Source organism: Podarcis melisellensis (genome assembly GCF_964234715.1).
Source record: "Podarcis melisellensis genome assembly, chromosome: 5".
In the NCBI taxonomy this organism is placed as follows: domain Eukaryota; kingdom Metazoa; phylum Chordata; class Lepidosauria; order Squamata; family Lacertidae; genus Podarcis; species Podarcis melisellensis.
In genome coordinates, this window is record NC_138537.1 from 18,140,281 (window position 1) to 18,166,238 (window position 25,958).

General features: G+C 42.0%; 1 protein-coding gene across 1 annotated transcript in view; it reads left to right on the forward strand.

Moving 5' to 3' along the window:
• SI (sucrase-isomaltase) overlaps positions 1–25,958 on the forward strand; it is a 250,836-nt gene that overhangs the window by 206,012 nt on the left and 18,866 nt on the right. The window contains exons 37-50 of the mRNA XM_081910668.1: positions 449–587; positions 5,411–5,544; positions 6,603–6,637; positions 6,730–6,846; positions 11,065–11,213; positions 12,166–12,250; positions 12,778–12,834; positions 13,670–13,794; positions 15,824–15,912; positions 17,218–17,267; positions 17,956–18,126; positions 19,065–19,214; positions 19,666–19,872; positions 20,926–21,080. Of these exons, the coding sequence (XP_081766794.1) occupies positions 449–587; positions 5,411–5,544; positions 6,603–6,637; positions 6,730–6,846; positions 11,065–11,213; positions 12,166–12,250; positions 12,778–12,834; positions 13,670–13,794; positions 15,824–15,912; positions 17,218–17,267; positions 17,956–18,126; positions 19,065–19,214; positions 19,666–19,872; positions 20,926–21,080 (1,663 nt within the window). The remainder of the gene's footprint in view (positions 1–448; positions 588–5,410; positions 5,545–6,602; positions 6,638–6,729; positions 6,847–11,064; positions 11,214–12,165; positions 12,251–12,777; positions 12,835–13,669; positions 13,795–15,823; positions 15,913–17,217; positions 17,268–17,955; positions 18,127–19,064; positions 19,215–19,665; positions 19,873–20,925; positions 21,081–25,958) is intronic.

Genomic DNA, 25,958 nt, shown 5'->3' on the forward strand with positions numbered 1-25,958 from the left:
ATAAATAATTTCTAAACTATAATCAATAAAATGGCAAGCCACAGTACATAAAATAATACAATACAAACTGAGAAGCCGAGACTGGAGGGTGGAGCAAGGCAGGTGGAAGAAGGCCTTGCCTGATGGAGTCTCTCCCCTCAAAGTTATTCCTCCAGGCACAGCTTCCTTAAGAGGAGTAATCATGTGATCATGAAGGGGCCATAGTTATACCTTCACCACCCCTGCATACATACATACATACATAGACATATATGCACAACACAAATTCAGAAGAGTCAAATTAATATTTTGTCTACGCCATTCAAATACCATACCTCTGGAGCCTACTCCAAACCAGAAATTTTAATTTTGATATTCCAACATGACTTTATAAATTGATTTTTAAGCATGAAAGCAGAAGATGGGTAAGATTTTGATTAACCTCTTTTAATGTTTTGTTCTTCGTTAGACTTATTAGGAAGAGAGGTTGGGCTGAGTAGTAAAACCTTGTGCATGCAGAGTCAACAATTTCTGGCGGATGGAACCCCAGTTCGACACTATGATGTCCACAATCTATATGGCTGGTCACAAACGAAGCCTACATATGAGTAAGTTACATGTTGTTGTTTTTCCTTTTTGGGTACATTGTTTCCCTGGGGCTTGTCTTGCCTTTTAAACAATTCAGTTCTCCATTTACTAGAAACAACTTGTACAAATGATTTACAAAGTTATACAAGGCTTATTTTATCTTTTTAAAAAAAACATAAAGGTGCTCAACATATTTAAATTTTGCCCTTTCCTTTATTTGAACTTGTTTGAACAAGGAAAAAAAAACCCCACCAAAATTACTGAGTTCTTAACTAGTATATACTGTAGGGTATATGTTTCACAAATATAGTTGTACCTTGGATCCCGAACACCCTGGAACTCGGACGTTTTGGCTCCCGAACGCCACAAACCCGGAAGTGATTGTTCTGGTTTGTGAATGTTCTTTTGGAACCCACATGTCCGATGGGGCTTCCACGGCTTCTGATTGGCTGCAGGAGCTTCCTGCAGCCAATCAAGAAGCCGCAATTTGGTTTTCGAATGTTTTGGAAGTTGAACAAACTTCCGGAACGGAATCTGTTTGACTTCCAAGGTATGACTCTCCCTCACAACTAAGTGCTTATGGCAGTGTTTCCCAAATTTGGGTCTCCAATTATTTTGGGATTACAGTTCTCATTATCCTTGACCATTGGTTCTGCTAGCTAGGGATGATGGGAGTTGTAGTCCTAAAACAGCTGGACACCCAAGTTTGGGAAACACAAGCTTATGGTTTACTGCTAGAACACTAAGTAAGTCCCACCGAGCTGAATGGGAGTTACTTCTGAGTAGACATGCATTGGATTACATGATTAGCATTCCTTCAGTGGCCAGAGAACTCTGCAATATCAATAATCTCTTGATGGAACATAGGAAGCTGCCTTATACTGAGTCAGAGCAATGGTCTACCTGGCCCAATTCATCTCAACTGACAGGCAGCCATTTTCCAAAGTTTCAGGCAGGGTGTATTTAACCAATCTAGGAAACATTATGCCATTTGTTGGTATTATGGTGCATAGTATTCTGTGGTAGATTCTGAAGGCTGGTAGCCTTGAAAGTTTCTGTTAAAAAGGTTACAGTAAGTTTATGAAGAAGGGTCCGATATTGGCCATATTGGTATTCTGTGTACTTCAACTGACCAGTTGAAAATCCAGGGAAGTGGCAGTGGGGTTGAGGTGGGGAAAACATTTTTACATCCTAGGGCTGTAATTTGTCACTCCCCTCCCACTTTCCATCACCAGTGATGTGGATGGCGTCCAAGATCTCCTATTCATGTTAGCAAACACCATGGCAGTGCATGCACAATGTATCTGTAGATGCTGAGTGCCATGGGAACAGCCTGAATAGCCTTTTAAGCATCAAGTTTCATTGTCTTGTTTCTAAGACTGCAAGTACATTGGGGCACGATATTAAGAGACCTGATTCCTCACTTAGCTGGGAGCAAATTATTTGTACGCATATTCTAATAACCAGATTATGTTGTGCAAACTTAATTGTTGACCTGGTTTGTGAAACCAAATGGCCAGCTTAGTGGTTTTAATATGGATGTTTAATTACATCCCGCCAAACACTCTTGTTTCCGTGCATCCAGATGCAACACAGGGAACATATAAATGGGATTCCTCTTATGAGAGATATTCAAAGGCCATCTTGAGACAGTCCTATGTGATGCAGATGCAGAAAGTTCCGGCAACTGTAATAAAGACTGCTCTGCCATTCACTGATGTCACAAAGCAGTTTTCAGCATTTTTGATAGGCCATTAAGACTAGCGTAAGAAATTAAAGTTGAAAATAACCCCTTGCTCCAAGCCTCATATGTGATGGACTACTTTAATTAAAAAGCTTGTATTTGTTTGGCTAGGATTCCACGTAGGCTACACTGAATGATTATTTTAAATTAAGTGTTCTGTATACCCATTCTTAAATTAATAACCTTAACAATTCACTTTTTAAAAAGTAAATGTTAAAGAGGGGCAAGAGGGTGCATATTATGTAAAGAAAATGGGCAAGACTTGCTCTTCAACAATTTATTTCTTCAGCTCCGAGGCAACTTTATTACATGCTAATTCCTTATTGAGTTATATTCTCTTTTAGATAATCTCCGATCTAACGGTAATATTTCTAGGTTGTTTCCTTTCCAATTCAATGAGCAAGCAAAGAACAACATCCCATCCCCTTAAACACTCCGTGGACTATAATGACCTTGGAGGCCTTTATAAGTTTGATATTACTATGGAAAAAGTGGGGTGGGGGGGAGTAGAGGCCAGGAGGCCACCTTTAAAAAAACAACAACAAAACCCTGAGTACACAATATACGTGGCAGGATCTTGGCATTTTGCTGTCACTCATGACACTTGCAAAACTGCTGAATGGACAAGGGTGGGTGGATTCGCATTCTCTAGTATCAGGTAGACTAAAGTATGATTTGAACATTATCAGCAGGCAATAATTCATCACTCTGGATGATGCTATCTTTAAAATTGTAAATAATGCATTAAAAATTGCTTTCTTCTGTAGAGAAAACACTGCTAAGCCAAGTATTGCTTTGAAACTATTTACCGGTTTCATTCAAAATATACAAACTTATGAAGGGATAGCTACCCACTAAATGAGGGACGTGGGTGGCGCTGTGGGTTAAACCACAGAGCCTAGGGCTTGCCGATCAGAAGGTTGGCAGTTCAAATCCCCGCAACGGGGTGAGCTCCCATTGTTCGGTCCCTGCTCCTGCCAACCTAGCAGTTTGAAAGCACGTCCAAGTGCAAGTAGATAAATAGGTACCGCTCTGGCGGGAAGGTAAACGGCGTTTCCGTGTGCTGCTCTGGTTTGCCAGAAGCGGCTTAGTCATGCTGGCCACATGACCCCAAAGCTGTATGCCAGCTCCCTCGGCCAATAAAGCGAGATGAGCGCCGCAACCCCAGAGTTGGTCACGACTGGACCGAATGGTCAGGGGTCCCTGTACCTTTTATTATCCACTAAATGTGGCTAAGCCAAGGCAGCCTGGTTTATTATTGGTTTCATTTTCGTTATTATCAACTTGCCGTTCTCTTTTTTCTATTAATGCTAGCCTAAATGGTCCATTGGTGTGATCCAATATGGCTGTTCTTATGCTCACACTTCTCTGAATGTGACTGCACTTTGTTTGCAACTTCAACGTAGCACGATGCATATTATGATTGAAAATTCACAGTTCAGTGTTTTTCTGTCAGGACATATGGATCGAAATATGTATTTTTTAAGAGAGAAAAACATATCCAGCTAGAAATAAGATATTAAATAAAGAATTAAAAGTCCATATTTTGCGTAGGGATGTGTGACTTTGTCTATATCCAGTCCTTGTCGCTTTTGCATGTGAGAACTCATAAGTTTACTCTGCCCCATCTCCACAATCAACAGCACTTTTTAAACAAACAAAGCCAAAAAAAGAATCCAGATTTAAATATAGCTTTAAGAAATCTATCACAGCACTTTTTCTCTCAAAATAATATACTCTAAATGTGCTTGCATTTCATATTAAATTCGGTCATGTCTTTTGAACCAAGAACTGCACTGAAACATTTGGTAAGTGCAAAGGCCAGTGGAGAGGCAGAATAAGTATTTTAAATAGTATTTTTTGTTATACCACCCTTTTTTTGCTGGTTTAATTTATGCTGAGTTGCCAGGTCATATGATTGAGCTGAATGGGCTTAGGATGCAGCCTAAGTACCACCCCCTCTGTTCTTGCCACACCATGCTTCCGCTATGCCCCCTTTTCACATTTTACGGCAATTTAAAATAAACTTGGCTTGAGTCAACTGCGTAGATCCTGGCTGAGCTGGAATATGCTGGTATATCTCTGGAGGAATCAAGGATGTGGGAGTTAAGCTGTCACATCTTGACACAGCTGGCAATCTACTCATCCTGGCAGATTTTCCTATAGGATTGCTTCCTTACAATTGCACTGCTTTGGAGTAAATGTTCCACCCTAGCCTCCATGTAGTAGAATCTGAATAGATGCTTTAAAAAAAATATTTACATACCTGTTAATTCTATATATATTGGTTCTAAATATTCACTGGATTTTATTTCTTTTTTAATTTTTCAAATATTTTATTATTAAAATAATTCAACATTAATACATACATATTACGAATATACAAACAGACATTTCATACAATCCTTAAAAATATTCATACATACCCACACTCAATCCCACAGATACTTCCTTTTCCCACCACCATCCCTCACCCCACCCTTGTGTTAGACTTCCAATCTACTCAATTGCAATTTCTTTCCACTTCTATTTTCTACTTCTTTTTCTGTTACACATTGTTATCCATCTTATTTAGTATTTCAGTACAGTGGTACCTTGGGTTATATACGTTTCAGGTTATAGACGCTTCAGATTACAGACTCCGCTAACCCAGAAATAGTACCACCCACGTCCCTCATTTAGTGGATAGCTATCCCTTAATTAGTTTGTACAGTGGTGCCTCGGGTTACATACGCTTCAGGTTACATACGCTTCAGGTTACAGACTCCGCTAACCCAGAAATAGTGCTTCAGGTTAAGAACTTTGCTTCAGGATGAGAACAGAAATTGTGCTCCGGCAGCGGGGCGGCAGCAGGAGGCCCCATTAGCTAAAGTGGTGCTTCAGGTTAAGAGCAGTTTCAGGTTAAGAACGGAATTCCGGAATGAATTAAGTACTTAACGAGAGGTACCACTGTATTTATAACGGAACTCGTTTATTCTAATAGAAGTTCTGATTTTTCAAAATGATATTGCAAGTATCCTTTAAACACCTCCCAGCCCTAAATATTCACTGGATTTTATTTCTGACTCATTTGGTTTCTATTTTAATTTCCAATCCTAGTGCTTTACAAAGTGCCACCGGAGAACGTGGCATTATCATTCCTCGTTCAACATATCCGTCGAGTGGCAAATGGGCAGGCCATTGGCTTGGTGATAACTTCTCGCGGTGGGATCAGCTTTTGAAATCTATAATTGGTGAGTCAAATTATACATTGTTGATACATTTTATGATGAGTAGTGTGTTTTCTGGAAGTTGTACTTGTTTTTAATGAGCAAGATTTTCTTAATAGTGATATTACAAAGTTGTTGCCTGATGAGAATTGGTATACCATTTTGCAACAAGAGTGCATAAATAAAAAATGATGGCCATAGAAAAGGTATCTGTCCCTCCCTCCCCACAAGCAAGCAGAGTGACAGAGTGTCCAGAAAGAAAAGACATATAACAACATTAATGTTGTACTTAGGCATTGTTGTTCCTGCACAATAAGTATTTTTACTGACAACAATGGAAGATCCTAATAAGGTGATGACTGTATTCAGCAGTATTTACAAAGTATGTGCAAATCCTAAGTGGGTCCTCAAGGCTTTTTAGAGAGCTGGTACTAATGTGATCAATTTCATGTCCTTGGGCGAGAGTTCCAAAGGCCACCACTGAAAAGGCCTTGTCTACTGACAGAATCTTCAGAAAATTTTGATGCAAAACTTGCCTCCACTCATTTGTGTCTAACTTCCATCTCACTTATTATTCTCAGTGACAACGAAGCTCTCCCCCCCTCCTAAAAATGCAAACAAGTTTTGTACGTGTTATGCACACACACATTCCAGGCTTCCAGCACATAAAAAAATGCACATAACTGTATCAAAATGCACATGCAGCAATCTCAGGGATACAATTATGTGGCAGAAATGTAATGCAGCATGGAGGTCCAATGCATGCCGAGCTTGTTTGGGTCCGAACTGCCAAATTCCATGTATAAATGCAACTGGATTATATCTTCATCCCTAGCCCTGTGCTTTGTGCCTGTCACTTTAAGTGATCTCAATGACAGGCAAACGAGAAGGACCCCTAGAGTCAAACTAAAGCCCTTTTGACATGCTCTGTCCCATGCTTCCATTTTGGCCTACCACTTAACTAACATTCACCGTAACGGCTTGTATGTATGTGACTGAATAAGACCCAAACAAAATGTTAGATAAATGATTTTACAGTGAAGGGAGATGCATTTGATAAACTTAGACTATTTCTCTTACAGGTATGATGGAGTTCAGCCTTTTCGGAATATCCTACGTAAGTCTGAGTCATAACCCAACAATTTAACCTATTATTCTATATTTGAAATAATATGTGGCATTAATACTCAGTTATTTTAATATGTTCAGACTGGAGCAGATATCTGTGGTTTCAATGAACATACAAACTACCAAATGTGTGCCCGTTGGATGCAGCTGGGAGCCTTTTATCCATTTGCCAGGAATCACAACGGCATAGGATATATGGTAAGCTTTGCTATGCATTGCTTAATTACTTGTTTTAGTTACATTGTGAAAATCTGCTACTTTCCCATTGCGCCCTCATCTGAAACTGCTATGGTCAAATCCTTACCTCATTACTGCAGTCTCCTCCTCCTGAACATTCCCTTGCCGCATCATCTCCAATTTTTATTATTTTTATTATATTTAAATTAATATACTACTTAATGCCAAGATGGCGTCTAAGCAGTTTGCAAAACACCAATTAGGCAACATTTTTAAAACACAGATAATTAATAATAGAACGTGCAATAATCAAAATGTACACTAAAACAACCCTACTAATACATTAAAATATAATCTACCGTGATTTAAAACAAAACAATCTAATTGAAACAAGACAGCAATGAAAGCGGGAGTCTCCAGTTCAGAGAAGAAGGGAATGCCATTGTAAACAGGTGTGCCTTCAAAAGCCCGCAGAATATCAATATAGATGAGGCATCTCATATGTCAATATGGAGTTCATTCCACAGTACCTGGTCACCACCTCTGAGCAGATCTTTGCTGCCAAAGCATTCCCTGTCCAGTCCACATGATGTCTCTTCTCAGATCATGACACTAGATTGCTATCCCCACTAGATCAGAATGGTTATTGAAACTGGTAGAATATGCTGAGCTAGATAATCTCTCGGAACAGATTAAAGATAAATCTAAGCAGGAGTTCATTTCAAATTGGGAATTTCTTAAGAGATATTTAAAGAATAATTATTGCAATTTAAACTCAGTTGCAGCCTTTGAGCGATCTCTGTAAATAATCCATGTTAAAAGAAAGAAAAAAATATGAGTATTAATTCTTTATTATTAAATATGTTAATAAGTTCATGCAATAGGTTTATTAAAATGAAAAGAATATGGAAAGGATGGAAAGTCAAAGTTTATGTTGAAAATTTTTTATATTGTTGAAAGTTTATGTTGAAAAAATTATTGTTAGAAGATTTGGTTTTTTTATGAATTTGGTTTATAGATAACAGTGAAGAACAGTGAAGATACGGTTCTGTTGTACAGATGTAATTACGGACAATAAAGCACGGAAAATGTTAAAAAAGAAAGATTGCTATCCCCTTTTGCATACCACACGGGCGGCCCATCCTGTTTCTCTACCTGAGGTGAAATGGGAATTGCCACATCCTGGCCCACCTCAGGGCACCCCATGTCTCCGTCCACACCCTACTTCTGCTGTTGCTGTGACCAATTTCTCACTGAACGTGGCAGGAGCTGGAGCGCTGCTCAAAGAGTGTTGCCCCTTGCTCAGTTTCTCTGCCCAGGGGCAGGGAAGGCGAGTGGCAACACTGCAGAATGCAACACCTCCCTCTCAGCAGTGGTGGGGCAGGTGGAGCACTGCCTCAAGCACTTGCGCCGCCTGAGGCACTCCACACAAAGGTTGCTGTGCTTTGGCATCTTAGCAACCACTGTGTTAAAGATAAAGGTAAAGGACCCCTGACAGTTAAGTCCAGTAGCAAACGACTCTGGGGTTGCGGCGCTCATCTTGCTTTACTGGTTGAGGGAGCCGGCGGTTGTCCGCAGACATTTTTTTCGGGTCATGTGGCCAGCATGACTAAGCTGCCTCTGGTGAAACCAGAGCAGTGCATGGAAATGCCATTTACCTTCCCGCCAGAGCAGCACCTCTTTATCTACTTGCACTTTGACGTACTTTCGAACTGCAAGGTTGGCAGGAGCAGGGACCAAGCAACGAGAGCTCACCCTGTCGCAGGGATTCGAACCGCCGACCTTCCAATCAGCAAGCCCTAGGCTCAGTGTTTTAGACCACAGCGCCACCTGTGTCCCTTCTTTTAAAGGAAACGCAACACCTGAAAGCACAGAAAAACAGATCTCACTTAGAAAATGGGTATTGTAGAAAATGGGTTAAAAAGTGGGGATAAGTTAAATAGAAAAAAACAGGACTATTCTGGAGTAGCAAGATCTATTTTTATTGCACATTTCTAAAGAATTGCCACTTCCTTTTTTTAAAAAGGCAGTGCTTTATCTTGCAGCAGCACACCTTTCAATAGGTCTTTTAAAAAGCCTTTAAAAATGTAGATTCAGGGTTATCATGTTGCCTCCAGTCTAACCCAATTTGCCAAGGTATTGTTCCTTTCCTTTAATAAAGATTGAAAGGGCCGCTTGACATCACTCATTAGCACTCCTTTCCCCCCTTTAAAAGTCCTGAGTGGTGCCCTGCAGGAAAGAAGGCGAATTTAGCAGAATGTGTCACATGTTCTGTAGACCGGACTGGGAATTTTTCTTCCCTTCTCTCTCACACACTTGAAATTTGTGAAATGTTTTCAAAGGTGAGTGGTGCTACTGTGAATCGGGGGCACAACTCATTCCTCCTTATCTCCTTTCCCATTCTACAGAAGATCACTTTGGACCAAGTTCTATCATTTGTTGCTTAAAATAATGTTGGCCCCAAGAATTCTGCCCATATATTTTGATCTCTTTGGGATGGGGGGCAAAATTGGTGAATAGTAGGAATTTGGGAGGGGGAATTCAAGATGAAGTAGCAGAGAGATTCCTCACCCCAGTCCAGAAATCTTTGTTGCTGCCTCAGTCTATGGCAGAGGGACTCTCAGCAGTGTAGCTGCTACATTTTCTAATCTGGGACAGAAATTCCCAAGGCATTTAAGAGGGATGTTTAGGTTCTCTCCCATCCACAACTGTGTTGTAGGGAATGAACCACCCTGTGAATTACTGTGCAGAGTATCTGGCCCAGCTTTAACATGGCTGATATAAATGTTGAAGCTGGGGCAAATAAAAAGTAGAATTGGTCCAAAGGAGCAGACCATGAGGGTTTTGTAAGACATATGAAGAAGGAGAGCAGGTTTTCCCTGATGTTTCAGAAGGGTCTGGTTCACTTATTTATTAACGTACTTAATTCCATTTCTGTATCACCTCCTGTGGCGATCACACAGGTCTCCCGGACGTTTGACGGTCTATTGACCCTGTGCCACCACTGTGATTGCTTTCTTCGCTGCCACCAACCCGTTTCTCCTCATGGGTATACACAGAGACCAGACAGTTGTAAACATTAACAAATAATCAAGTTTATTTTATAGGCATGAACAAGCCCATGGTTTCAGTTAATTTTTCTTGGCTGTTTCTTAATCTTAGTTCCTTAACTGTCCTACTCGTTCCTAACAACTTTAAACAGATTATTCCAACAATCTATCTGACTCTGCCTAACAATTCCTCTCACTCCCTCACCACACAACTCAACCAATCCACAGACTTAACCTCCCTCCTCCTTCTTCAACTCCCAACTCTCAACTGACTTTCACACAACTCCCCCTCTAACCCTAATTCCACCTATCAGTTTCCACTGGCCAATCACATCACACTCATTTTAACCCTTTCCTTATGACCCACCTAGGAGGCAAATGCCACACCTCCTATCAAAACTCTCATCGTGATTTAACAAGAAAAGCACATTTGCATTCTTATTCTGATTTTCATATTAATTTATTTTAATACTATTACATTTATACCCACCTTTTCCCCACAGAGCTCAAGGTGGAATATTGGGTTCTCCCCAGTGCTATTTCTCTAGAAAAATAGGTGCTGGAGCTCACCATGAACTTCTTCTCCATTGTTCTTCCCATTATATCCCTGGTTCTTCCCATTATATCCTGACACCAACCCTGTGAAGTAGTTTAGACTGAGTTGTGGTGACTGACCCAAAGTCACTGAGTGAACTTCATGGCTATGTCGGAATTTGAACCGTTGTCTCTCTTTGTCCAACATACTAACCACTGTACCACACTGGTTCTCATACATGGTGAAAGCTTTCACTTCATGACTTGCCTATGTGAATGATCCATCACAGATCTAACACTGTTGAAATAATGCTTACATGAAGTACAGTGTTTTTCAATGAGGCCAAGCCACTGATTCAGCTACAAATAATCAATTGAAGTATAATCAAATTATAGTCATACATTGAGTAAATCAGCCCTCTGGTGGCAATCGTTGGATACCATAGTTGTGGGGGTCAAATAAAGCTGAGAGCATGCCCAGCTTATGTTGACCTAAAATAGAGATAAAAGAACTCAGATAGCTGAAAGACAACAGCTATATGACTTAAAATCTCTCCCTAATATATGCACAATATATGTGGTTCTAGGTGTGCCATGTATAAATACTGGAGAGAGCTTCAGTAGGTCTAATGACTAGGCTGCTTTGTGTTTTTAGAGGCAAGATCCTGTATCCTTTGATCGGGCTTTCGAAGACCTATCCAGGAATGTGCTCAATACCAGATACACTTTGCTCCCCTATCTCTACACACTGTTGTATGAGGCTCATGATCATGGAAGCACAGTCGTGCGCCCTTTACTCCACGAGTAAGTATTAAATGTTCTACCAAGTTCATTTAAAATGTAAGCTTGTTGGGACAAAACAGTCCTGGTCACCAATGCTAAAAGGTTTGCTCTTATTAAAATATATGTGCAGACTTTTAGCGTGAGTTGTAACATGGCCTATGACACTGACTGGTATTTCGGTTCTCTGTGTTTATTAAAGACTTAGGGGGATGAGTTCAACATAGTTCTGTGGGAATCGCTTGCCTGATAGAATGATCTCTCCTCTCCACCCACTGTTGTGCACCATTCTGGGGTTCTCCCAACATCCCCACAGCCAGTTTGTGGGTAGGGATTGTTATGAAGGTAGCGTGTCTGGGGGAAGAGTATCGTAGATTCCCACAGCTCCTTGGAGAAGGTGCAGAATAAAAATTGAAATATGTAAGTGAAATCACTAAGGATAGGATCTCATAACTGCTTTTGAAGACTTCCTCACTCATGTAGATAATTCCTTGATGAGGTGCCTGTAAAGTCAAGAACTGAGCAAGCAGCACAAATATGTCCAGGGATCTTGGGGCCATGACTTATATATGTTTTAAATCTTGTATATTTTGGCAAACACCTGAAAATAGCTTAAGTGTGCTCTGTATTTGTGTGAGTACATCAGTTTAGCAGCATGTTCATGCTAAAAGCAACTGATAAATATAATAAGTAAATACATTATGTGTGGTCTGAGCGCAATTTGTTGCCAGAAAGCACCTATGTCAAGATTTTAGGGACTTTTTACTGGAAAAACTATCTCCTTTTTTTGTCACACACACCCCATCTGCACCCATTATTGATTAGACCTATAAATTAAACTGCTTCCATATCCTTCAATATTTGGATCACTCTGCTAAGATATTCCAGATCCAAATCTATATCCATTTTTAATATATTGTGAGACTGTTTTTCCAGTAGCAATATCACACTTAATAATTTATTGTGTTGCTTTCAGATTTACAGATGATAGAACAACATGGGACATAGACAGACAGTTTCTCTGGGGACCGGCATTGCTCATCAGCCCTGTGCTGGATGAAGTAAGTAGATATGTGTCAGGGAACTGCCATCAGTGCTGGAGGGAGAGAGCAAAATCCAGAGGGATTCCAGAGAGCATCCCGGGATTGGGAGAGGCAGCCCATCATCTGGGGAAGAGAATCAGTGTAGCACCAGTGGAGAAGGGGGGCAGATGGGGGAAGCAGCGAGGCGGTCCCATGACTCCTTGCCGGGGGCCAGCGGGGAGAGTAGAGGTCCTCCGCTGCCTATGCCCTCCTTGCACAGAAGGCTTTCACGCAGAGAGAGTAGGAGGAGACTAGGCATCAAAGAGCTTCTTTGCTGGAAGAAGTTTAAGAAACGCCCACTGACGGATTCTGCCAGCGATTGAGACAGCCACGGGTGAGTGGCTGTCCGGACAGAAAAGGTTCACTCAGGCAATACACCCAAGTGTTTGCACCAGCTTACGCACGAGCAACCCCTAGAACCATTACAATATGTATAGGCAAAGTTTAAGAATAAGAATAATAAAGATTTTTTTTCTACAACATTAATGTACGTATTTGATTTACAGAATCAAACAACAGTGAATGCTTACTTTCCTGATGCCCGCTGGTATGATTATTACACAGTAAGTGAAATTCCTTTGAACCATCTTCCAAATGTGAAAACAGATTAAATTAAGGGGAAAATGTAATATGTCGTGTTAAGGGCTTTCCAAAATTCCAGGGAATCACAACTGCTGAGGGTCATCCCTTAAATGCACGTGTTACATAGCCAATATTCATGTTGTATGGTAGCCTATCCTGGGTTTGAAGATGCTCCTTCAGGTATACTGGGCCGAGGCCATTTAGGGCTTTAAAGGTCAGCACCAACACTTTGAGTTGTGCTTTGAAATGTCCTGGGAGCCAGTGTAGGTCTTTCAGGATCGAGAAGCAAGATCCACTGGTAGCTTTGCCTGGTAAAGCACTTTTGCCTTGTGCAATATCCCCTCCCCACCTGTTCAGCTCTCTGTATCATAGCCCATTCTGTTCCAGTGGGTCCCCCAGCCCTAAGGAACAGGCCTGGCACCAGCAGAGAGATAGGTCCTGGGCCAAGGGACCCTCACCAGCCTGCTCAATTGTGCAGCCATTCACCACCCTCCCCACTAGGCTCCCTAAATGTGTCACCAGGGCAGCCAACAATGCTGCTGCTGAATGGGAGCCAAGCTCCCAAAATAACTGGCTGCCATTTTAAATTACCCGAAATGTAATGTTGGCCCACAGATTTGTAAAATGTATTGATTTAATAGATTGGGGACATAGTCAAGGACACTGACCTGTGCTGCCACCTCCAAAGCAGTGAGTCTTGGGGAGGAGACATTTTACTTCTTGTACTTGTGATTATCGATTGGCTAGATGTTTGTGTGTGTGCGCACATTTGAGCATTTGAAAACAAGACTGAAAGTTCCCCCTTTTCATGAACAGAGCAAGGACATTGGAGTCCGAGGAAATTATTCTGTCTTACAAGCTGAGCTTGAACACATCAACCTTCATCTCAGAGGTGGCTACATTATCCCATGGCAACTACCTGATCTGAATACCAATGCCAGGTACAGTCAGATATGTGGAATTTTATTTGTTTATTTATTTACAAATTATTTATATAGGTAGATCAAATAAAAAAATACATAGATACTCAATTATCTGAAGTATCAGGAGCTACAACTGATTGCCTGTTTCTGTCCACAGCGCTTATCAAGGCTGTGTTGTGTGGAGGCTAATAACTTGGCAAATGGTCAAGTTGGTGTCAGATAACCACAACTTTTATTGGTTACTGCACACCTTTGGTGTGGCATAGGGTGGGGGGCTCCAGTGATCAGCAGCCAGTACTCCATCCCACCCAGATGTTGGGGTAACATTAAAGGGAGAGCCTTGAGTCCCTTCTATATCCTGAAGTGCTACTGGCAGACCACTCATGCAAGTGTAGTGGCCATGCTGGTCCCCAGAGGTGAGACTAAGGCCTTGAAGTGACAGCCTAAGACCTCTAAGGGTATATCTTAAGAGGGAAGGGAAGGGCCAACCTCCTGGTGTCAGGAACATGCCCCCCCCCCCCGAATGGAGGGGGAGAGTTAGACTCAAAAATTGAACTCAATGAATGAGGGACTGACTCTGCAGATGAGAGCTGGCTGACAGAGTCGAGAGAGGGCAGTTTGAACCCCCCTCCCAGGGAAGACTCTGTTAGCTCTCTAGAAGAGGGAGAGTTGGAAGGCAGTCAGAGCATTGCTAGGCAATCACCAGATAAGCAGAGGTATAAGACTGTGTCGAGTGAAAGTGAGGAGGAGGGAGGCCAGCCTCTCAGTCCCCGCTCTAGGTGCTTGGAAAGATCAGAGGGCAACAGAAGGGCAAGAGGGAAAAGGCAGGGGTTTGGCATCCTTCCTGCCATGGGAGGGGTGAAGTTTCAGACTCACCAACTGTTGTCAATGCGAGCAGGTGAAAAGCCATGCTCTGGATGTGTATGGATTTTTTTGTAATAAATGTACATAAAGCTACCGGAGAGTCATTACTTCTTATCAGGGCTTGCTTGCCTGCCAGAGATCATTACACCTTACTATGGATCCCAATGACTCCGACCCCTACTGTGAAAGGTTGCAACAAGTATTAGTGTACTAATACTAATAACCCCCCCAAACCCCCAAATGTTGCTATGAGGATGACAAAGACCTCAACAGTGCCAAGTTATCTGGTAGCTAAACTCCATCCATAGCAACCAGCACCCTCACTTACAACAGGGAGCGTGAAGACAGGGATGATGCTTCGAGTGTCATGAGGCCTGATCTCAGTTTAAGTCTCAGGGACATACCACAGGTAGCAAGTTCTCTTTTAGGTCAGCTCTCCAGCCTCAGGCACTGAAGTCCACTGGTGGTGCTGCTGGGTTCCCAAGGGTGGTACTTTCTCTGAGAATGGTCTAGGTGAGCAGCAGAGCACCCACTACTGCTACATGCCCTTTCAAATCAGGCTTCTTCCCTACTCCCTGCACCCATACAGGGCACAAATTGGGACACAGTATAGGCAGGAATGTAGTGATGTATGGAAGTGAGAGCTGGACCATAAGAAGGCTGATCGCTGAAGAATTGATGCTTTTGAATTATGGTGCTGGAGGAGTCACTTGAGAGTCTCATGGACTGCAAGAAGATCAAACCTATCCATTCTGAAGGAAATCAGCCCCGAGTGCTCACTGGAATGGCAGATCCTGAAGCTGAGGCTCCAATACTTTGGCTACCTCATGAGAAGAGAAAACTCCCTGGAAAAGACCCTGATGTTGGGAAAGATGCAGGGCACAAGGAGAAGGGGACGACAGAGGACGAGATGGTTGGACAGTGTTATAGAAGTTACCAACATGAGTTTGACCAAACTGTGGGAGGCAGTGGAAGACAGGAGTGCCTGGTGTGCTCTGGTCCATGGGGTCATGAAGAGTTGGACATGACTAAATGGCTAAACAACAACAAATAGGCAGGAATCCATGGCATATCGTATGTCTCAGTATGAGCGAATGACAGAGGACAATGGTTTCCCCATTTAATTCGTAAGAGTGATGAAAACGAAATTATTTCTCATTTAAATGTTTTCTTTTGTTTTTAGTCGAAAGCAGCCAATGGGTCTTACGGTTGCTCTGGATGATAATGGTGCTGCTCAAGGGCTTCTTTATTGGGACGATGGAACAACTATTGGTAAGTTTGGAAAGCTGCCATCTACAGAGTCTGACAATTATATAGGTTATATAGGCAGCACCATTGGCAAAGAATGGCAAGGGCTTCCTGGGGTTTCAGGCAGGAGTCCTTCCCAGCTCTACCTGCCAGGGACTGAAACCAAGGCATCTTCACACAGAGGATATGCTCTGTCACTGAGCTACAGCCTTCCACTTCTTTGCAAGGCTGTTGCACAGCTTATTAAGAATATGTGAAATCAAATTAGATGCTAAATAAGTTCCGGACCACCTGATAAGAAGATGCAACATGCCTTCTTCTGTGTCGGCATCGTCCTCTTGAAATGGGAAATGCTGGAATGGGAACAATATTGTTTTAGCAGATTTTGAAGAACACCGCCACATGAAAATAGAAAAGTCGCTAATAAGTATTTTAATAGCAGGTGTACTGAATACAAATAACCATATTTTTTAAAAGATGATTAACAACATAAACCTAGGCCCTTTCTAAAATTACCCAGTACTGTGGGTTCAGCTATACTTCAGATCCTCCTTGCATCACTGATGTGTCATCAGTAAGTAGTTCAAGACAATATAAGAGGAGTCCATATCCTGATTATTCTCACTCCAACAGCTGCATCCTTCCAATACAGGGGTAACACAAACATGGAAAGGAAACTTGTGTTGCACTTCTCCACATGGGCTGGAGTTCTGATGTTGCCCCAGTGGTGTTCATAGGAACTGCACTACAGTGTCATCCAGCCCCTTGGATAACATCCAAATTAGATTGGTGCATATACCTAAGTATATAATGTAAATATGTCTTCGGTGGTTTTGAACGAAAGTTCACTTCCATTAATTTCATATATTTACCCCACTTAAGAGTGCTTATATTTGCCTGGCTCATGCCCGGTACAGGTCTGAAGAAGGAAACCCCCATACTATAATGTCCCTAATCCAGTGTTTCCCAACCTTGTGCCTCCAGCTGTTTTTGGACTACAATTCCCATCATCCCTTGCCACTGGTCTTGCTAGTCAGGGATGATGGGAGTTGTAGTTCAAAAACAGCTGGAGGCACAAGGTTGGGAAACACTGCATCAATGTGCCCATAAAGTAGAACCTGTCTACAGAAATAAAAATCCATGATATTCCTCGGAGAGCTGTAGGATGGGGTACTTATTGTTGCTGTTAAGCTTTTTGTAACGTTAAACTGGTGCTTCTAAAGCTTGCTGTCATTGCTTCTTGCATTCCCATGCACCAATGGAAACTGCTTCTTTGTCTTCTTAGCAGTCTTCCCCTTTAATCATTCTGTTGCTGCTTTCTTATTACAGATGCATATGAGAATGGCCTTTACCTCTTACACACATTTAATGTCAGTCAGGTATGTATAATCTCTAATCTTATATCCTTGCTCCTAGATGATGCCGAGTTTTGGTGTAGAATTAGGTCTTTCTGAGACTAGTGATCTCTGCACCTATTTAGAAATTGATTGACTGACAGGCACTGCCCTTAGATGTGCCTTCTATTTAATTAAAATAGCAAACCCTTGATGTGATAAATCGGTACATTTGCACCTGCATATAATTATCCTGCACGTAGCAACAGGTTTCAGAACATTTGCAGTAGATGTACAAAAACAAACAATATAAAAGAAATAAACACACACACACATTTGGTCAAGAAACCTTAGTGTGCAATTAGTTTCTATTTTAGTTGGGTTGTCCCACAGTAATTAGTGGAGTCAATGGAACCCTTTCCATTAAGTGACGTTCTAATTAAATTGTTCAAAATAGATGTTAAATAGCCGTCTCTGGCAGCTCTAGAAGTCAAAACCTGGCTAACAATCCAAGTGCTTTGAGCATTTATACATGCAAATAGATTTGTAGAATTTGGTATCATAGATGCTTTGCAAATACATTTGTGCAATGTCCTCCATCTTGATGCTATTTCTCAAACAAAAGTTTATATGATGAAATCAGACTGGAGCAAGAGAGAGGCTGTGACAAGCAATTGTGAAATCATAAATAACAGCATGAAATAAAAAAACAAACCCATACCCTTTCTTTCAGAATGCTTTGGACATCAGCCTCGCCCACGAGGGATATTTTGACCCAAACAACTTAAAATTCAGCGAAATTAAAATTTTAGGAGTGTCAAGCAAACCTGTTAATGTTATGGTGTTTCAAAATGGTGCGCCAATCTCATCCAGTCATAATGAGACCTATGATTCTTCAACTCAGGTAAGGAAAAAATGTTGACACTATGAACCACTTTCATTACTTAAAAGAATTTCTCCAAATCTCTACATTAGGTGTGCTTTCATTTTGGTACTATCCTCATGCTTACATAGACACCAGAATACTTACTTTAGTAAAAAGTTCTTCCCGTGCACCATTAAATCCCACATTTTTTTTTTCTTATTGAAAGGGAAGGGGGAATAAAAATGGTGGTTGTATTCAGTTCCACATTGCTTGGGTCTTGGAGACAGGTAACAGGGTGCAGGGTGCGCAAAGCATTCTTTGCTTTCTGTTTACTTGCTGGGAAAATAAGGTGTCCAGTCAGGTATGAGCCCTTGTGAAGCTGCAAATCAAACCATTCAGGCTCTGTGCCCTGCAGTAAGCTTCATTTGGTGGTTACAGTATGTCTCAGGTCCCAATTAGCTCTCAAGAGTGGCACCTCTTTCAAACTGCACCATCCAGCATCCTCAATATTCTGCCTCTGTCAGTAGCTAATAATTCAGGTCTTTGCTACCACATTTAATCTAACATGCCTGTCTTCCACATCCTAGACAGTTTTCTCCTTTGCCTGTTGATGATCTCCATCCCTAGACTTCTAACCCAGTTCCCACTATTTGACCTATTGAAATTGCCTAAGCTTGTCTTGACATGGAACCTCCGAGTTCCACTTGGCTGTTGTCCCTGGGGAAATTTCTCCATGCTATCTTGACTTATTATAGATGTACTGAGACAGTGGCTTCTTCCCAATGTTCCATTTCCTTTTGCTACCGCCTGCTGTCATATACATTTATAGCTATGTTTGTATGCTGCAAAGAGCCAGCTCTACTTCATATAAACTAATTAAATAAAACTACATTTCATTTTTTTTAAATGAGGCTGCTGTACACAGAACTGTGAAATGATTTTTGTCATTTGTTGCTGTTTTATTATTATTTCCAAAGCTCTTGCACATTCAAGGTCTTCAGCTTGCACTGGGGCAAAAGTATACCTTGAAATGGGGGCAGCCTACTGAAGATACAGAAAAATTCAATTGTTATCCATATCCAGAACCAACACAAAGCACTTGTGAAGAACGTGGCTGTTTCTGGCAGGTAAGCAACTGGGAATTGGTGAAACAGGTGAATTGGAACCATTTGATGTGCCAAAAAAATTACCCATTTTCTGAATCTCATCTGATACTATTTCGTTTTGCGATGATGAATTTTAATTTTGATCTGAAACTATGGGAATGTAAGACTTTCTTTCTTTCTTTCTTTCTTTCTTTCTTTCTTTCTTTCTTTCTTTCTTTCTTTCTTTCGGATTTGCAGTTCTACACCAATATTGGCTTTTTATGGGCAGTTTTAGCTGAGTTTTTTTGTTTTGTTTTAAAAGTTGCTTTGACCATATTTTACTTGTGACAGATACCCTTAAATTGTTCTTTAAGCTCTTTGTATGCCTTAGCCCTCATTAGTCCTCCTATTGCCCATTGTCAGTCCTATTTACTGTTTATTGCTGAAGCCTCTCTCATAGTGTTGACTTACTTAATATGGTCTTTTATTTCAGGTTGTCTCTACTCCTGGTGTGCCTCACTGCTTTTATCCCAAGAATTATGGCTACACCGCCAGTAACATTCAACACAGTGCTGAGGGCGTGACAGCTGATCTGCAGAGGAACACAATCTATCCTAATCCTTATGGGTCTCAATCACCAGCTGTGGACCAGCTTCGCTTGGTAGTGACCTACCATTACAACAACATGCTGCAGTTTAAGGTAAACTGTAATCTCATGGGGTACACCCCCCCTTAAGATGCTGCAGCTAACAGAGCTTCCCCAAGGATGGCACTCTTAATAAACCCTTTTGGTGCATCCTCTCAGTTCCACGACATGATAATCCCATCATTGCAGGTGTTGCTGGAGAAAAATACTTTCAATATGCAGACATCAAAGCTTATCAACACTTACGTTTTGCTCTGTTTTTCCCCAGGCATAGGTTCATGTTTAAGAGCTCTATATCTGAGTGTTGTTGTCAGGTTTAGGTTTGTTTGTTTTTTGCCCCAGAGCTTTCACCACAAAAATCCGTTCTTTAGTGCTTAATCGGAGCAAACAGCAATTCAGGTTTTCTGCAGATTGCCATTTGCTCCGACTGAGCTTTAATGAGCATGTTTTTTGCGGAAAAGTTCCAGAGCAAAAATTAAAATTAAAATGGGCCCTCGGATATGGAGTATTTAAGAGCAGACTATACCTGGAAAAAGCAGAGGAAAAGTAAGTGTGGATAAGCCCTGGGATATATCTCAAGTGCATTCTACCAGAGTAGATCCACTGAAATTAATAGATGATTTAGTCATGCTCATTACTTTCAGTGGGTCTCCTTGGAGTGGAACTAACATTGCAGACAGCCCATTAGAATGTGCATGATAAGAAGCTTTGAAAAGTCAGTGCCAACAAGCAGAGCATTTCTACAATGGGGCAATAATAGGGCACCTTTTCTCTCTGGCTGTCCTTTGGCAGATTGGTCAATACCATTTTTATAATTCCATGAAGCCTTTGCCTGCTGAAGTCATTTTTTACTCTGATTTCTACCATGCATGTTTTTGAATATATTTTTAAAAGTACCTTTTACTAGTGTGCAATGTATTAAACTGTGATTTTAAACTGTGCATGGGCATTGGAAAAGTGGGATAGAGATTCTCATGTAAATAAAATGGGTAATAAACAGTTGTTGAACTGTCCTTTTGCATTGACTCTTATAGACAAGCAGGTCCTTGTGATGTTTGGTTTTGTTACATATCTTTTGCATGCTGAAGAATGCTCCCTTCTCCGTAGATCTATGATCCCAACCACAAAAGATACGAAGTTCCAGTCCCGCTCTTCACACCAAGCAGCTCTCAAAGTACAGAAGCTAGCCGGCTGTATCAAGTGGACATTGTGAACAATCCATTTGGCCTTCAGATCCGACGCAAAAGCACAGGAACTGTTATGTAAGTGGAATCTTTGAATTTATTGATAGATTCATTTCAGCAAGGATCAGCAGGAAAACACCCTGAACCAAGGTCTTAATTTGCTTATGATGCTATGGTATCATTCACACAAATTCAGACAAGGAAGGTGTGTGTGTGTGTGTGTGTGTGTGTTGTTATTTCCACTAAACATTTATCAAGCATCCTGGAGTCTGCCTTGCCAACCACAGTCACAAAAATGAAAAACCACACAAACAAAAACACAAAAATAGCAAAAGCCAAAGCACCAAATATCACCTCAGAACACTGCAATCAGAAATGGAAGGCAGGGGAGACTCAAATAAGCAGGGCAAGGGCAGAAGCGAGAGGGCAAAAAGCTTAATTACTATGCAGGGGACTCAAATTTGCTGCGCAACACTAAAAACAGAAGCTCAGGAGTGCAGCGTTTCGGTTCCGAGTTGTTCGGCGACTAAGCTGTTCGAAAACCGAGGTACCACTGTAATTGCCTGACCAGTGGGCTGCAAGCAGCAAACAAACTAAACACCCCTTTTGTTAATGTGTGTGTGTGTGTGTATGGGTTTCTAAGGGGTTGCTCGTGCGTAAGCAGGTACCTATCTCCCTGGCTGGGTGCAAACACCTGACTGGGCTGCCAAAGTGAACCTCATCTGTCCGGACCGCCACTCACCTGTGGCTGACTCAGTCGCTGGCAGAATCCGTGAGTGGCCATTTCTTAAACTTCTTCCAGCAAAGAAGCTCTTTGACGCCTAGTCTCCGCCTACCCTCTCTGCGCGAAAGCCTTCGGCGTAGGGAGGGCGTGGGCAATGGAGGACCCCTACTCTCCCCACTGGTCCCAGGCAAGGAGTCATGTGACCGCCTCACCACTTCCCCCACCTGCCCCCCTTCTCCACTGGTGCTACGCTGATTCTCTTCCCCAGAAGATGGGCTGCTTCTCCTGATCCCTGGATGCTCTCTGGAATCCCTCTGGCATATATATATATATATATATATATGCTTTTGTAGATTTTCACGGGTACAGGAATGCAGGTTTTGGTGTCCTCGGGTGTCTTCCCGTGTAAAAGTTGGGGTGTCTAGGCGACGAGTGAGACCTCGTCGAAACGTCGCCTAGACACCCCAACTTTTACACGGGAAGACACCCGAGGACACCAAAACCTGCATATATATATATATATATATATATATTTGCTTTCGTAGATTTTCACGGGTACAGGAATGCAGGTTTTGGTGTCCTCGGGTGTCTTCCCGTGTAAAAGTTGGGGTGTCTAGGCGACGTTTCGACGAGGTCTCACTCGTCATCTTCAGGCTGGTGCTTTCGGCTTCTTGTTACTGGAACAGAGCAGGATCTCAGTGTTTGAGTTCCTATAAATACTGTTGAGGGGGTGTGGTGTATAGCCTCCAACCAGCCTTTTGCACCAACCAAAAAATAGCCAATATCCTCAGAAACCCCAAGGATAAAATCCAGTTGGAAAACCAAGGGGTCTATGAAATACCCTGCAAAGTCTGCCCAGCCACGTACATTGGACAAACAAACAGACGAATAAATGCACGTATCGCAGAACACAAGAATGCCGTCAAAAAAGAAGAAAAAACTTCCTCTCTTTTCCAACACATGAAAGAAACAGGACACGAAATTAATTTTGCAGATTCCAAATTGCTCTTTAACATGGAACATCACCACAAGAGAATAATCATGGAAGCCATCGAGATAGAGAAACACCCTCACAACATGAACAAGCGTGACGACACATCCCGCTTGCCAGACATCTGGAAATTAGCCCTCCCCACAAAAACTGACACCAGATCCAGAGGCACACAGAACGCCATCACCAATCAACCACACCAGACCCAAACCCAGACCCTCTCCACAGATAAATTACAGACACCATCCAGTAGCCAAACCATGGTGGCACCTCCGGATGCTGCACCCCCCTGCAATCCCTACACAGATCTGGCTGACACAGGCCACAAAACCACAGCTCGCCCCTATACACGAAGCCAAGCCAGAGCACAACTAAGTGCAGTACAGCCATCTTCTCAGAAAAACTCTTCACAAAGTTCAAGAGGTCAAGACACAAAGACTTTAGCAACTAATCCACACCTAATGACCCACCTAAGTGGTACTCAGGATATCACTCAAGAAATCACTCAAGATATCCCTCAAGTAATTAAGGAACAAAAGAAGAAAAGGCACACTAGCCTGGGAACTTCCTCTCTGCCCAGAACATTGGAGGCTATACACCACACCCCCTCAACAGTATTTATAGGAACTCAAACACTGAGATCCTGCTCTGTTCCAGTAACAAGAAGCCGAAAGCACCAGCCTGAAGATGACGAGTGAGACCTCGTCGAAACGTCGCCTAGACACCCCAACATTTACACGGGAAGACACCCGAGGACACCAAAACCTGCATATATATATATATATATATGTATGTATATGTATATATGTGTATATATATATATATATATATATATATATATATATATATATATATATGCAGGTTTTGGTGTCCTCGGGTGTCTTCCCGTGTAAAAGTTGGGGTGACTAGGCGACGTTTCGACGAGGTCTCACTCGTCATCTTCAGGCTGGTGCTTTCGGCTTCTTGTTACTGGAACAGAGCAGGATCTCAGTGTTTGAGTTCCTATAAATACTGTTGAGGGGGTGTGGTGTATAGCCTCCAATGTTCTGGGCAGAGAGGAAGTTCCCAGGCTAGTGTGCCTTTTCTTCTTTTGTTCCTTAATTACTTGAGGGATATCTTGAGTGATTTCTTGAGTGATATCCTGAGTACCACTTAGGTGGGTCATTAGGTGTGGATTAGTTGCTAAAGTCTTTGTGTCTTGACCTCTTGAACTTTGTGAAGAGTTTTTCTGAGAAGATGGCTGTACTGCACTTAGTTGTGCTCTGGCTTGGCTTCGTGTATAGGGGCGAGCTGTGGTTTTGTGGCCTGTGTCAGCCAGATCTGTGTAGGGATTGCAGGGGGGTGCAGCATCCGGAGGTGCCACCATGGTTTGGCTACTGGATGGTGTCTGTAATTTAATGGTGTCTATCTACCGGAAAAAAACACACACCAACCGCTACTTACATGCACAATCACACCACCACCCTGCACAAATAAACTCCGTAGCCAAGACTCTCATCTCCAGAACCAAACGCCTGGCTGACAAAGACCACTTGACAACTGAGTTACAGAATCTCTCAAATGTGTTAATTGCCAATGGATACCAGCAAAACAGGGTTACGAAGCTAATCCAAAAAGAAACACCCCCCAAAAACCAAGACACAGAAGAAAACAATGGCATGGCCCTCCTTCCTTATATCAAGGGCACTACAGATAAAATTAGCAAAATCCTCCATAAACACAATATCAAAACAGCCTTTTGCACCAACCAAAAAATAGCCAATATCCTCAGAAACCCCAAGGATAAAATCCAGTTGGAAAACCAAGGGGTCTATGAAATACCCTGCAAAGTCTGCCCAGCCACGTACATTGGACAAACAAACAGACGAATAAATGCACGTATCGCAGAACACAAGAATGCCGTCAAAAAAGAAGAAAAAACTTCCTCTCTTTTCCAACACATGAAAGAAACAGGACACGAAATTAATTTTGCAGATTCCAAATTGCTCTTTAACATGGAACATCACCACAAGAGAATAATCATGGAAGCCATCGAGATAGAGAAACACCCTCACAACATGAACAAGCGTGACGACACATCCCGCTTGCCAGACATCTGGAAATTAGCCCTCCCCACAAAAACTGACACCAGATCCAGAGGCACACAGAACGCCATCACCAATCAACCACACCAGACCCAAACCCAGACCCTCTCCACAGATAAATTACAGACACCATCCAGTAGCCAAACCATGGTGGCACCTCCGGATGCTGCACCCCCCTGCAATCCCTACACAGATCTGGCTGACACAGGCCACAAAACCACAGCTCGCCCCTATACACGAAGCCAAGCCAGAGCACAACTAAGTGCAGTACAGCCATCTTCTCAGAAAAACTCTTCACAAAGTTCAAGAGGTCAAGACACAAAGACTTTAGCAACTAATCCACACCTAATGACCCACCTAAGTGGTACTCAGGATATCACTCAAGAAATCACTCAAGATATCCCTCAAGTAATTAAGGAACAAAAGAAGAAAAGGCACACTAGCCTGGGAACTTCCTCTCTGCCCAGAACATTGGAGGCTATACACCACACCCCCTCAACAGTATTTATAGGAACTCAAACACTGAGATCCTGCTCTGTTCCAGTAACAAGAAGCCGAAAGCACCAGCCTGAAGATGACGAGTGAGACCTCGTCGAAACGTCGCCTAGTCACCCCAACTTTTACACGGGAAGACACCCGAGGACACCAAAACCTGCATTCCTGTACCCGTGAAAATCTACGAAAGCATATATATATATATATATATACACACATACACAACACCCTGCACCTTACCCATGAGAATTTTCTTGAACTTTTCTTTCCCAGTTGATAATTTTTAATGTGTGTGATTTTTCCTCATTAATTGAAGGAGAATGCTTGTTCATTTGTTTTTAAAACGATAAATGCTTAACCTAGCACTAGAGAGCTGCCAGTTCTAAATATGTCTCTCATGGATGGCATTCCATCATGACATCTATAATAACCGAGATCATTGTGAGGATTTGATGTGAGGTTGCTAAAGAGGGTTTGTTCTGTCTGCCTCCAAATATATTCTGCTTGTACTTTTTAGAAATTAATAAAAAAAAAACTACAAAAATGCAGTGAGTATTTTTTCCCCCAAATGAAGGCAAATCTTGGTAAGCATTGCCCCCCGGAATGTCTCACCCACTCACTGAAGTATGGAACATGTAAAGTATGTTCAAATATTTGCTGAG